This window comes from Condylostylus longicornis, unplaced genomic scaffold, assembly GCF_029603195.1.
Source record: "Condylostylus longicornis isolate FDR11 unplaced genomic scaffold, ASM2960319v2 ptg000010l, whole genome shotgun sequence".
NCBI classification, from domain to species: Eukaryota; Metazoa; Arthropoda; class Insecta; order Diptera; family Dolichopodidae; genus Condylostylus; species Condylostylus longicornis.
Window position 1 is genome coordinate 18,656,219 of NW_026577979.1, and position 13,368 is coordinate 18,669,586.

General features: G+C 29.5%; 1 protein-coding gene across 1 annotated transcript; it reads left to right on the forward strand.

The window, feature by feature from the left end:
- Positions 1 to 2,815: 2,815 nt before the first annotated feature.
- Positions 2,816 to 5,350, forward strand: LOC129618896 (uncharacterized). Its single transcript, XM_055533924.1, has 4 exons — positions 2,816 to 3,044; positions 3,200 to 4,563; positions 4,621 to 4,877; positions 4,934 to 5,350. Exons 1-4 carry the CDS (start codon positions 2,965 to 2,967, stop codon positions 5,075 to 5,077), a joined length of 1,845 nt encoding a protein of 614 aa, XP_055389899.1. The 5' UTR covers positions 2,816 to 2,964; the 3' UTR covers positions 5,078 to 5,350.
- The last annotated feature ends 8,018 nt before the right edge of the window (positions 5,351 to 13,368 follow it).

A 13,368-nucleotide genomic window follows, 5' to 3' on the forward strand; every position in this document is an offset into this window, starting at 1 on the left:
ATTGTACATATTCATATACCTACAAGAGAATTATTTCTCTTGTAGATATGTACAAATGTATATACAATTCACTCTTCAAGTACTTATACATATACATACTTATGCTATTTAAGAGAATTTTGTGAAATATAATCTACAGTATAATTCCGATTGATGAAAAGGTTGACGGTCCCTTCCCGCAAAAATATTATCAGTCCATTAAAATTAAACGCCCGAATCATATTTTTGCGAGTCGATTTACCAATGTTTGTCCGTTCTTGTAAGCGATGATTTAATAAATAATCGATTAAGTTCACTACATTTTCGCGAAAGAGTTATAAAATGAAACCCCTGAACCTTATTTAGTTTGGGTATGCTCGAGGCAACGTTTCGAGTACCTGTGGTACACATTTAAAACTTTGGTAATACCTCAGAAGCTATTTGGACTGCAGCTTTGAAATTTTATATAAGTGAATACAGCAACAACGTCATTATTTCTTGTTAATAATAATTCCGATTGCATAAGTCCTTTGATTGCATAAATGAGTGCTACACACTACAGTTAAAGTTAAAAATTGGAAGCCAAAGTTTAACGAGATGTGGAGGACAAGGCTTCAATATTTTTAACTATAATAGATGATATCAATCCCTATGGTAGCTATCACGCAAATCTAAAATCATTTACTGGTACCACAGAAATAAAAATGATCAACCTTACATATTCTCTTTCTATTTGAATTCATAATGCCTTCCGCAAACAATAAAACTTAAATATCTAATTAGGTTTTAATTGATTTATTTGTTTATTATTAAATTCAATAATTAATACTTTTTTAATATCAAATTCAATAACATTCCTAAAAATTGTGACCGTAAAAACAGAAAAATGAAAAGGTTTGCTTTAAAAACCAACCGTTCTATCACAAAATTTTGTGACTTTTATTTAGTTTATTGTGAACTGATTCTTATATTTCTTTTCAGTAGAAGTTTAATAAAAAAATTGATAATTACTATTTTTCGATAGCTTTAAGCTTTTTGTGTATTTTTCTCATAATAATCAAGAACAAAAATTTTAAGATGTCAATTTTTCAAAGAAAGGCATACTTTAAAAAATGAAAAATTTTTGATTTTAATTGTGGTTTTGATTTCGATTTTTGAAAGCCACTATTTTACCTACGATAAATTCGTACTAATATCTGTTACGTAACATAACAAACAAAAAAATTTTAATAAAATATTCAAATGAATTATTCGAATTCTAAAAATTATTTTAATAATTAGAATAATTGCAATTCAAAATAATGCTGTAAAATTAAGTTTTTATTGTAAAAAATTATTTAATACGAAAAATAACAATTTGCTTTAAAGTTGGCTTTAATTGAATAAGATAAAATAACAGAAAAATATAATGTGCTTACCAATTTTACCAATAAAATCTGTAGTATACACACAAGTGTACGCACATAATCGACCGACCACATATTATGTTTGCTGAATAATATAAATTTAAATGAATTCGTTTTTATAATTTAACGAAATTGTTAAAAAATATTGGTACTTAATTTCGCTTAAGAATTTCTAACATAAAAAATGCAAATGAAATCCCTATTAGAAATATATTCAATTAGCAAAGACTAGATAAAATAAACTTAGGTATAGATAAATTTGGGTTTGACGTTCGTTTCCCGCAGAAATGGTATTCAGACGTATAATTTTAATGGGATGAATGATATTTTTGCAGGAAGTGACCGTCGACCTATTTTTCCTCCATATAAATAAATGCTTATAACTTCGGAATCATGCGAAGTAGATTAACCCCCAATAGCTGATTGCTCTTTATTTTCGGTCTAACAATCCATTTGATGGAACATTAGTTTTCGAGATAAACATCGACATTTTTGGTTTGTTTTTAATTTTTTCCCGCAAATTTATGCAATAATTTTTTAATTTTGGTTTTTTCGATGCGCTACAATGAGATCTAAAATTTAATCCATATGACATTTTCCTCCATCTCTCATAATTTTTCCAGCAAAACGTGTTAAATGTGTTTAAAAAGCATGTGAAAATGCAAATTGCATGCATTTCACACACATTCTCCCTCATTATTATACATATGTAGTAAGTATTAAACAAAAAATTATTTAGTATATTATGTTTGTATGAAATGTATGAAATATGCATTCAAGTTTCAAAATGAATAAGTATGTGAAGCTAAGATAATTAATCAAATTTTTATGTATCCGAAACTCAAAAAATTAATGAAACGTAACTGCCAAAATGTCTCACATTGAAAAATGTTTTGCTAACATCATCATTATCAACAAAAAACACATTGCTAGTAGCACCCAAGGAAATACAAAATACCAAAAAAAAAAATATGTTCACTATCAAGTGCCAAAAATATGCATAATAAAATAAAGATATTTTTATAAAATATTACAATACCTTATACTATAGTATTGTAATATAAAAATATAGAAGAAAATTGTTCCAGTTATTGCAAATGAAACTATAATTTAAAATATTTTTTAGGTTTTACTTTAAAAAAATTTTTTTAACTTATCTTTTACATATTATGCATATTTTATAGTGTTTTATAGAGGCCAAATAAAAAAATAAAATAAATACGCTCCTGTTATGACTTTGACAATGCTTGGAACAATTGTTCTTTCAAGATGCTCCTTCCTTTAGTATTTTTGATTCGTTGGGCAGTACTGTTTTTGATTTTCTTGAGAGTTATATTTTTTTACATTAAAAAAAGGTGTCAAAAAACATAATAGAAACAGGGTTTCCGAATAGTAATAACTCATGATAACCCTGCAAAAGTGTAAAAAAACTTAGGTAAGAAAATAGAAATAAACATTAATTTGACAAGAAAAATCTACATTTTTTAAAATTCTACCTTTGCAAAATTTATAACTTTTATAAATCAAAATTTATAAAAAGATATTCGGCTTTTCGATTACAATATAAAACTATTGAATAATGGATGCTCAGAAGGATTGGCAAAATGATTGTCCTGATATCAAATCAAGAGGGAAAATAATATTTGAGACGGAACAATGGTAAGATTATTTTGCATAAGTATGTATATACTTACAAATTGTTATTTTGGTATTCATGCTTAATACTTCTATTTTTTGTTTAATGACGCATTTTAACTTTAAAAAGGCACCTTATTGACAATGAGGAAAATTCACAATTAAATTTTATTTTTAAGGTCTGATTGCAGATTTTTGGTAGGTACAGAACCAAATCAAGAATTTTTTTCAGGACATAAATTGATACTAGCCATGGCTTCTCCTGTTTTTGAAAGAATGTTTTATGGGAACCTACCGGATAAAACAGATCCTATATTAATTCCTGATGTGGCTCCTGATGCATTTCGTGGAATGATGGAATACATATACACTGATAAAATAAAAATTGATTCTTTCGAGAAAGCATGTGAATTGTGTTATGTTGCAAAAAAATATATTTTACCACATGTTGTAAAGCAGTGCACAAGCTATTTATTTCAGGATTTAAATCCGACAAATGTTTGTAGAGCTTATGAGTTCGCAAAATTATTTGAGGAACCTAGTTTGAAACATAGATGTTTACAAATAATTTCACGGCGTACAAAAGAAATTTTAGCTGACGAAAGTTTTATGGAAGTTGAACTATCAACTCTTTTAGCAATTTTCAGTTTAGACCAATTAAACATAGAATCAGAATTAGATTTATTTAAAGCACTAAATGATTATGCTATTAAACACGGTTATGTATCTGCATCAAAGAAAAATGATGATAACTCCAACCAACCAGGACCATCGGGAGTTGTTCCAATGGAACCGCATATTGACATTGAAGATATACAGGATAATCTTCATACAAATATGCACGACAATGATGTTGAAATTATTCCTAGTGATGATTCAGCTGCTGGAAGTGTAGGAGTTCCTACACCTTCCCCGGGGCTGATATCTACTGTTTCAACTGAAGCACATAGTCCTGCCGCGTCATTTGTTAACGAAAATAATCAGGCTAATATGATAACTGGAGAAGGACCTTCAAAGCCCTCTCAGGAACAACAAGCATATCCAGCTGAAGTTCAAGAGATATTACCAAAACGTAGTGTTACCGATTTAAAAGATGCTATAAGAAAAATTAGATTTTTAACGTTGAGTCCGCAACAATTTTCAGAAATACCAGCCAAATCAGAACTTCTGAGTGAATCCGAAGCATTGGCAATATTTATTATTATATCTAATCCTATGAACTCATATCCAATGCCGGAAGGCTTTTGTACTTCAAGAGTCCGCAGAAGTTTGTTTAATATGAGAAATGAAGAACCACATGCCTTTCGTGAGCGCGACATGGATCCATTTTTTTCACCCCCTGTACAAGAAGGAAGACCTCAATGTATAATGGCGCTGCATCTATTTAATAATTATGAATATGAACCAGAGGTTATGAATCCTGCAACAGAAACAAGAAAATTTTACTGTATACGCACAATTAGGCAGCAAATTGATTACAGAAATACAAGTGTGACAGATTGCGCCATGACTTTTCATGTAGATACTAATATACTGATTACAGGTATTTCCTTTATGACATTTGAAAAATAATCCATTCATTAATTATTTTTTATCGAAGGTTTTCAAGTTCCTACACAAGTGTTGATGGACTCTACTGGATTTACACAAAAATATGCTGAATGCTTATACGCTCATTTATTGGACGCACAGGGGTCTCGGTTGGCGTATACTCACTTAACATCACGTGTTCGATATGAATCTCTTTTAGATATATCTTTCGACCGCCCAGTTTTTATACATAGGAATAAAATGTACAAAATTGGAATTGTTTTTAGTAAAGTTGGGTGGTATCCTATGTACACATGTTATCCAGAGGTGAATTAAATTTCTTTATTCTTTAAGAATTAAAAACATTAAACTATGTTTTGTAGGTTACGTGTGATAACGTTCATTTCATGTTTAATATTGGAGCTCCACATGAATCATTGAGAGATGGATTAATACGTGCAATAGTCTTCACACATCCAGTTTCGCCTTCGACTCCATCTATTCCTTCTCTAAACGATATGCATTGAAAAATATTATTTTAAGCTTAATTATTGTGTGGTAGATATTTCATAAATACTTAGTGAGTGTATTGCCGTTTCATAGATGTATGTGTGTACTTTTATTTCTAAATACATTATATTAATAACATACTAATTTATGTTACTTCGAAATTGTAATTTTTATAGTTATAAGCAAACATTATGAGATATTAAAAAAATGATATTTTTTTCATATACAAGCTTGCAAAAGATACATATATTTTTAAAACGTTTTATGTAAGAAATTCCATTAAAATAATTTTCGTTTGTGTAAAATCTTGTTTCAAAATTTCATTTTGGTATCAAAAATTAATTCGACTGAAGTAGTGTCTATGATTATCAGGGCAGGGCGGCTTTTAATGCCGCTTGTGTTGATTTTTTCTTTTATGTAGGAACATGAGTATCTTTTTTCGAGTCATTTTTCATGATATGGATATTACATACATATGTATATCCATTTTGTATTTTTTCCGATTCAAAATTTCAGAAAATAATTTCAGCTTGGTGGCATTAGTTATTCTCACTTTTTTTAGTATGGTTTTAAAAGCCATCTAGATTATGATAATTATTTTTTGTTTATTTTTTTCAATATTTTTTTAAATTCTACTTTTTCTTTAATCTGTAATGCAGTACCCTTAAATTTGGAAAACCAGAAAGGTTGTCTGCGCTTAAATTGCAAATTCTTTTTTAAATGCATATTGTTTTAAATGAACTCACCACATCAAAAGCTAAGGCGCTGTATGACGTAGCAGCAAAAAACAACTGCACCTTCCATTCTACGGGGAAGCCAACTTATTGTCCAATTGATAGGAATAGGATCCCTAATATCCTTGACTGAGAGGAGTCTCTCATAATTGCACCCACGTAAATGAAAACTACGAATTGAGCTCCGACCAGTCTCCTGTTATCCTGTCAGTATCTGAAACGGTTATTCTTAAAAATGATATCCTCAGATTAACAAACAGAACTACTAAGTGGAACTTAGTGTTCTGTTTGTTAAAAGTGGGCTTGACGTTTTCATATCAAGTATTTAAGAAGCTGCTTAAAATAGCTCCTCTGAAATCAAAATAATAGAAAGGAGCTTGATATATCCTCTGGAAGTTACGGAGCTAGTTTTTATAAAAGAGAAGGTTTCGTGTAGTATGGCCAGCTATCCGTTTCCCTAAAATCAGAAACCTAGAGAACAAGAAGGCCACCGGATATGATTTAAAAACAGCTCAAATAGTGAAGGAGTTGCCACAAATAGCGCTAAAAAACTGCTTGTATTGTTTAATGCTTCGTTAAGGCTGACTCATGTACCCACCCAATGGAAAGTAGCGGAAATCATCATGATTCTCAAACAGAGAAGGGCAATGAAAACCTACAGACCAATTTCATTGCTACCAGAGTTGTCAAAGTTGTTTGAAAAATTTCTCTTCACTCCACCACTGACCAGGTACAAAGGCTAACAAACGTTATTGAAGACACACTTGAAAATAACAGTTCTTTTCCGCTGTCTTCCTCGACATTCGACAGAGTCTGGCATAGAGGACTTGTATTCAAGATGAAGAGCAACTTGCCTGAGCCGTATCCTATAATCTTGGCGTTATAACTAGCAGACAGACTATTCAGAGTTAAATTTGCAGACGACAGGGCTATATTAGCAACTAAAACAACTGTTGAACAAGCCTCAAGTAAATTATAGAAATCATTAGATTAGGTGGCCACCTGGACAAAAAAATGGAGGTTTTAACTAAATGAATCCATATCCATTCACATTAACATTACCAAGAGAAGATCCAGTTAGGATTCTACTCAATGGCGCTCAAAACGTTGGCTTGACTTTTTGAAAAATAAAACTGAATTGAACCTAAAATTGAGCAGAATGTATTGGCTGCAGAATGTACACAACTAACTTTTGCTATATAATCAGATTCTTAAACCTGCTTAGACCCATGGTATACAATTTCGGGGGAGTACCAAAGATACCAACATTAAAATAATACAGACATTTCAAAACAAAGTCCTTCGAATAATAGTTAATGCACTATGGTACGTAAGCAACGATATTTTGCACCGAGATCTCAAAATACGTACTGTAAAAGAAATAAAGAAATCTGCAACCAGTCCCCAGTTAAAACTGCTACAGCACGATAATCCAAAGATAAAAATATTGATCAATTTCCTTAACAAAAATAATTTCCAATATCCCTTCCATTTGAATTCTATATAAATTTGAATTTTATTTTTGATTTGCTGTCTCAGTTTACTGGTCTGATAGATACATATGTATATGTATAAGGTATTAGTAAAAACTATAAAAATATTTTAAAATCTTTTTTTATTTGAAATATACATATGTATGTATGTATGTAAAAAAATCCAATTTTAACAAAATTTAATTTTTTTTTCTCTTTAAATAAATTTATTTTATATTTTTATATTTTATATTGCAATATCTTTTTGCCCTTGAAATAAACATATTTTTTTTAATTTTGTACGTCCTTGTGTGTTATTTGCAATGTAGCGAAAAATTTATCCATGTGAAACTTTGTTTCAATTCGGATGCAATGTTGTGTTGGTGAAGTTTGGCTATAAAACTGTATACTATACTCACTATAGTAGATAATATATGTATGTATCCTCATAAACTTCCTCATTATTTAATTAAGCTTCACATACCTATTCATTCTAAAACAATATATTTTTTAAACAATGCGCACTAATATTTTATTTTACTTTGTGGTCCAAATTTTCACTCCATAAAGGAAAATATTAATAAAACAATCCACATTTAAAAAAAATATTTATTACATACAAATTTGGTATAGCATTTGTCGTTAAATAAATTTTTAGGTTCTGTTTGATAAAATATTTGAGAGGAAAACTTCTTCAATGCACTTTCTTTACATTTAATTCTGCAATCCACTTTCTTTACATTTCATTCTGCAATCCACTTTCTTTTCATTTCATCAATTCAAGAACTGTAATCACATATAGAAAACAAAAGTTCATTAAAAATATCTTTAAAATTTTATAGAAAACAAACTAATTTTCCTTAGAAAAAAAACCCGCTTTTAAAAAATGTCATCCGCAGTAATTTTAGTTTAAAACAAAACAAAAAATGTTTTATTCGCAAAATTAAAAACTTAATTAATTTACGAATTATGAATTGTCTAAAACAAATATTTCCTTTCATTTATCAAAATATGCATATGGAGGAAAACATCCATTTGTTTTTTAAAATGGGAAAACAAAAATATGAACCTTTTTCCTATTCCAAAAAAATTTGTTCTTTTCTCCAATGTTATATTTTTTTTTATAAAATAATAATCTTTTATACTTATTATTAAATATTTTATAATTTTTTATTTACATACTGCACTAATTTTTAAACTAAAATACAAAACTTTATTTGTTTACTCTTTTTACTTTTCCAAGGAAAATAAAACAACATTTAGCATTCAACGTCAATTTCAATTTGTTAATTCTTAGCAAAGTATATCTACCAAAGTATATCTACTATTAAGTAGTTCGACTCTCCGTTTACATCACACTAATGCAATCACTCACCAATATTTGTATACAAAAAATTCCCTTAGTTAAAGAGTTAAGCAGTATACCTTCTTATTTTAATTTTTATACACATAGGAATTTTTCCTGTGTATTTTCAACCTGTTTTTTTATAATGTAATTTTGAAAGGCGACACTTTATTATTTTTTCCTATATAAAGTATAGGGAAAAATATTAAGAATTTTAAAAGCGACACAATAATTTCTGTAATTCATTCCAGTACAAGGTGGCAAAAAGGTGTATTCATGTTATAAAAGCGAAGCGGAAAAAAAATGTTTAAAAAAATTATTATAATTTACATATATGAAAAATAATAACAATATATTTTCAAAAGACGTATAATATTAAAAAAAAATTTAAGTAGTTGCGAAAAAAAAAAAATTTTTTATAATAATGGGTAAACATTATTTGAAGTGTTTGGGATGCAAAAAACCCGACACGAAAATTTCATTTGTTGCCAAAAGATGTGAAGAGGTAAATATGTAGATGTACTTTTGAAAATATTTTAAATATTTAGTGTTAGGCGTTTGTAATTAATAAATAAAATAAATAAATTATCTTTAAATTTTTTATTTTTATTTCAATCTTAATAAATTTAGAACATATTTGCTATGAATAATATATTTCCCGGTAATAATTATATTTCATAAAGTAATCAGTACCTTTTTTTCTTTATAAATTACTTTATTTTTATGTCACTACCTGATACTGTGTATCTACTGTACCAGGTACATGCATGTGTACATTCTTACATGAAATTTCAAACTCTTTTGCTTTCATACATTCGAATTTTTTACCTAATTTTTATAAAATGAAAAATAAATTTTGTTATTATCAAAATAACAAAATTTTTACCTAACTTAATTTAATTTTATTTTAGTTCAATACACTCGTTTGTTTACAATATTTTGTTTCTTTCTTGCCTACACAACTCTTATAACCATCTATTTCTACAAAAAAATGGAATATTTTAAGAATTTGGAAGCAAGATGCAAACGAAAACTAACGGAATGGAACGAGTCGAATTACTTATTAGTAGATATACTTTGGTTTTTATTCACATTGAACGAGGAGCACGATTAGGCTGTTAACGTGTTAAACAATCATCAATAATAGGCAACGGTATAACAATTGCTTATTTTTTTTTAATTTTCGGGTGCGTAGTTTTGGAAATTTAATTGATATTTTTTTTTTTTGAGTAAACATCACTTTTCATTATTTTGTAAAAAGTGGTTGTAGAATTAAAGCTCACTCAAATTGAATAAAATGAGATGAAACTTTAATAAAACTCTTTGTTTATTAATATGCATTTCTCTTATAAAATATACATATTTTGCTTCTTGAGATTCCACCAAAAATTTAAAAGCAATTGAATTCCCATTTGTGTATTCTATATAATGAAATCTGCTAAGACATATTAATTATAATTTACAAATAAGTCCAGTTTTCTATAAATTTTCAATTATAAATTTGAATTATTGTTTTTTCCTGTATTAATTACTATATTTTTTTCGGAGCTAAATAAACAAAGTAAAAGTAACATGTCATATAAGTATTACGAGTAAATATATAAAATTAAACACATATCTTTAATGTAAAATTAAATTAACAGTTCTAAACTTGAAGTATTTCCAAGATGTCATCAAACTTTTCAATGAATTTATTTCCTGAATGAATCAAAATGTTTCCTCGATACATTCACTCATTTAACATTTTTATATTTTGGAAGAAATTCAAAAGTCAATTGATGCAGTTGCCAATCCAAAATATATTAAAAATATAAATAATAAGGTATAACCAGATAAATTTTTTTTAGAAGGTGAACTATGACTTTTAAGATTTTTTGAAGAGAAAAACATTATTTAGAAAAAAGGTACTGTTTTTATTTCTAGAGTGAGTGCCAAAAGCAAAATATTTAATTTTTTAGTACAATAACTCTTCGAAAAAATTATACTTTTTATCCCACTTCAAAAATAAATTATTCGACTTTTAAAAAATATACGGATTTTTCGACAAAAAAATTAATTGTGGAATAAAATATTACACTTTGGCAACACTTTTTGATGAGTCATTGTAGTTTGTAGGTACCATTAAGTAGTACTGTGATCTCTTTCTTTCTTGATTTAAAATTTTTTGTCCGAAAACTCCTATTTTTTCCCTTTTGGAAAATGAATTTTTTTCCAATAAAATTCCCCTCTAGGAATTTTTTTTTTTTTTTTTTTTTTTTTTTTTTTTTTTTATTTCTCTTTTAATATATCGCAACTAAGTTAATTAAACCTATCTAGCAATTTATTTTTCACGTGTAGAGAGAGTGGGAGAGCGTCCAACGACGGTAACCCCGGATTTTATAATTATATTATGGCTGCAAGATCTAAAGGTCTTCTTCTTTTTAAGCGACGTGTTGCACTACTATCTTCATCTTCAATTATTTTCCTCATTTCTATGTTTTCGTGTTGCGTTGTTCTTTCGTTGTGGTTAATTGCATATTTCCTTATTTCTTGTTCAACTGTGTTGATTTTTAAGTCTCTGTGAATAGTGGAGTTTCTGACATACCAAGGAGCATCTACAATACATCGAAGCACCTTGTTCTGGATTGTCTGTATAATTTGGTAATTGCTTTTCTTAGTACATCCCCAAAGTTGGATACCATAAGTCCAAATTGGTTTAATAATTTGATTATATATTAAGAGCTTATTATGTAAGTTGAGCTCAGATTTCTTTCCGATTAACCAGTTAAATTTTCTTAGTTTCAAATTTATTTCCTCCTTCTTTTTCTTTACGTGGGTTTTCCAGCGTAATTTAGCATCTAGGGTCATTCCTAAATACTTTGCTTCATTAGCGTATGGCACTGCCTCATCATTAAGCATAACAGGGTTAATGGTTCTGTTTGTAAGATTTACGTTAACGGATTTAGATTCGTTAATTTTAATACGCCATTTTTTCATCCAAGAGTTGACTAAATTTAAGTTTACTTGTAGCTTGTTTGAACATTCCTCAATTGTCTTTCCCGTAGCTAAGATTGCCGTGTCATCTGCGAAAGTGGCTGTCATTGTTGAACTTATTTCTGGGATGTCTCTTGTGAAGAGGAGGTATAGCACAGGACCCAGCACACTACCTTGTGGGACCCCAGCCTCAATGTTTCTAATATCTGAATATTCGTTATTGTGCTTAACTCTAAAAGTTCTACCGGTAAGATAGGATTCTAGAATCACACACATTTCATTCGGCAGTACCTTATTCAATTTGCATATTAAACCTTTATGCCACACCTTATCAAAGGCCTGCGCCACATCTAGGAATACTGCTGAGCAAATTTCCTTATTTTCCAACGCTTTTTCTATGACATTAGTAATCCTGTGAACTTGATCAATTGTAGAGTGACTCATTCTAAATCCAAACTGGTGGGCTGGTATTAAGTTTCTTTCTTGAATAATCGGCATAATGCGAGCCAACAGCATTTTTTCCAACAGCTTGGATATAATTGGCAGGAGTGAAATCGGTCTATAGGACTTCAGATCGGTAGGTGGCTTCCCTGGTTTAGGAATCATCATAATTTCTGCAACTTTCCATATTTCCGGAAAATATTTTAAGCGAATTACCGCATTGAACAGGAATAGCATTTTCTTAACAGCAATAGTTGGTAGTTCTTTTAATATTTTTGCGGTGATAAGGTCATACCCTGGAGCCTTCTTGTTATTGGTTTTCTTGATCTCATTACGAATTTCAGATAAAGTTATTTTCCTAATGGTCATGTGATTGGAATTAGCAACTTGGTTTGCGTTTTCCAAGAAAGTCTGCCTGGGAAGAGGCTTGAAAATATTCTCTAGGTACTCAGCAAAGCAGCTAGCTTTGTCCATATCGGTTATAGCCCATGAGTTATCAGATTTCCTTATCGGTGGAGCTTGACTTATTGGTTTATTTGTACTCTTGACTGTTTTCCAGAGAGAGTAATCGTTCTTGTTATCTACAGATAGTTTACTTAATGTATTTGCAACTGTTTCATTTTTAATTTGTTTTAAAAGCTTTTTCAATTTATTGCACATGCGATTGAAATTCGTTTTATCAACTGGAGCTCTGGTAATCTGCCATCTTTTCCTAGCTTTTCTTTTTTCTTTTATTAGTTTCCTTACTTCTAGTGGATATATAAAATTATTATTGCTATTGGTTATCATGCGAGGATTAGTGTTATTCCAGACAGAATTTTGAATGTCAGTAACCAACTTGTTTGCTTCGATTTCTAATTGTTGAGCATTTCTCAGAGGAGTATTTAATTCGATGTTGGCTTGTAACTCATTTCTGACATTGTTCCAATTAGTTGATTTATTACATAGCTTAGGTGGTTCTTGTTTAGTAATTACGGATTCGCTTATGGTAAGTATCACAGCAGTATGATCTGAGCTTAAGTCAAGATTTTCTTTAACATGCATGTAGTTCCCAGAAATCCCTCTGGAGATAAAGAAATCTATTAGGTCTGGGGTTCTATTCTGATCTGCAGGCCAATACGTAGGTTTACCAGATGAGTGAAAATCGCAGTTCATTGTAGTCGCCGCTTCGTAAAGAGCTTTGCCTTTAGGCGAATTAACTCTCGAGCCCCATGCTGTGTTTTTGGCATTTAAATCTCCGCCCATTATAAAGTTTGCTCCCAGCTTACTGAAGAGCCATTTATAGTCTTCAACCTTCAGATTGAATTTAGGAGGACAGTAGATAGCTGACACTATGAATTCTT

Excerpts from the sequence above, each read along its gene's own strand:
- LOC129618896 (XM_055533924.1), top strand. The coding sequence starts at position 2,965 with ATGGATGCTCAGAAGGATTGGCAAAATGATTGTCCTGATATCAAATCA. Across the intron at positions 4,564-4,620 it reads TACTAATATACTGATTACAG|GTTTTCAAGTTCCTACACAA; the intron begins GTATTTCCTTTA and ends TTTTTATCGAAG. Across the intron at positions 4,878-4,933 it reads TGTACACATGTTATCCAGAG|GTTACGTGTGATAACGTTCA; the intron begins GTGAATTAAATT and ends TATGTTTTGTAG.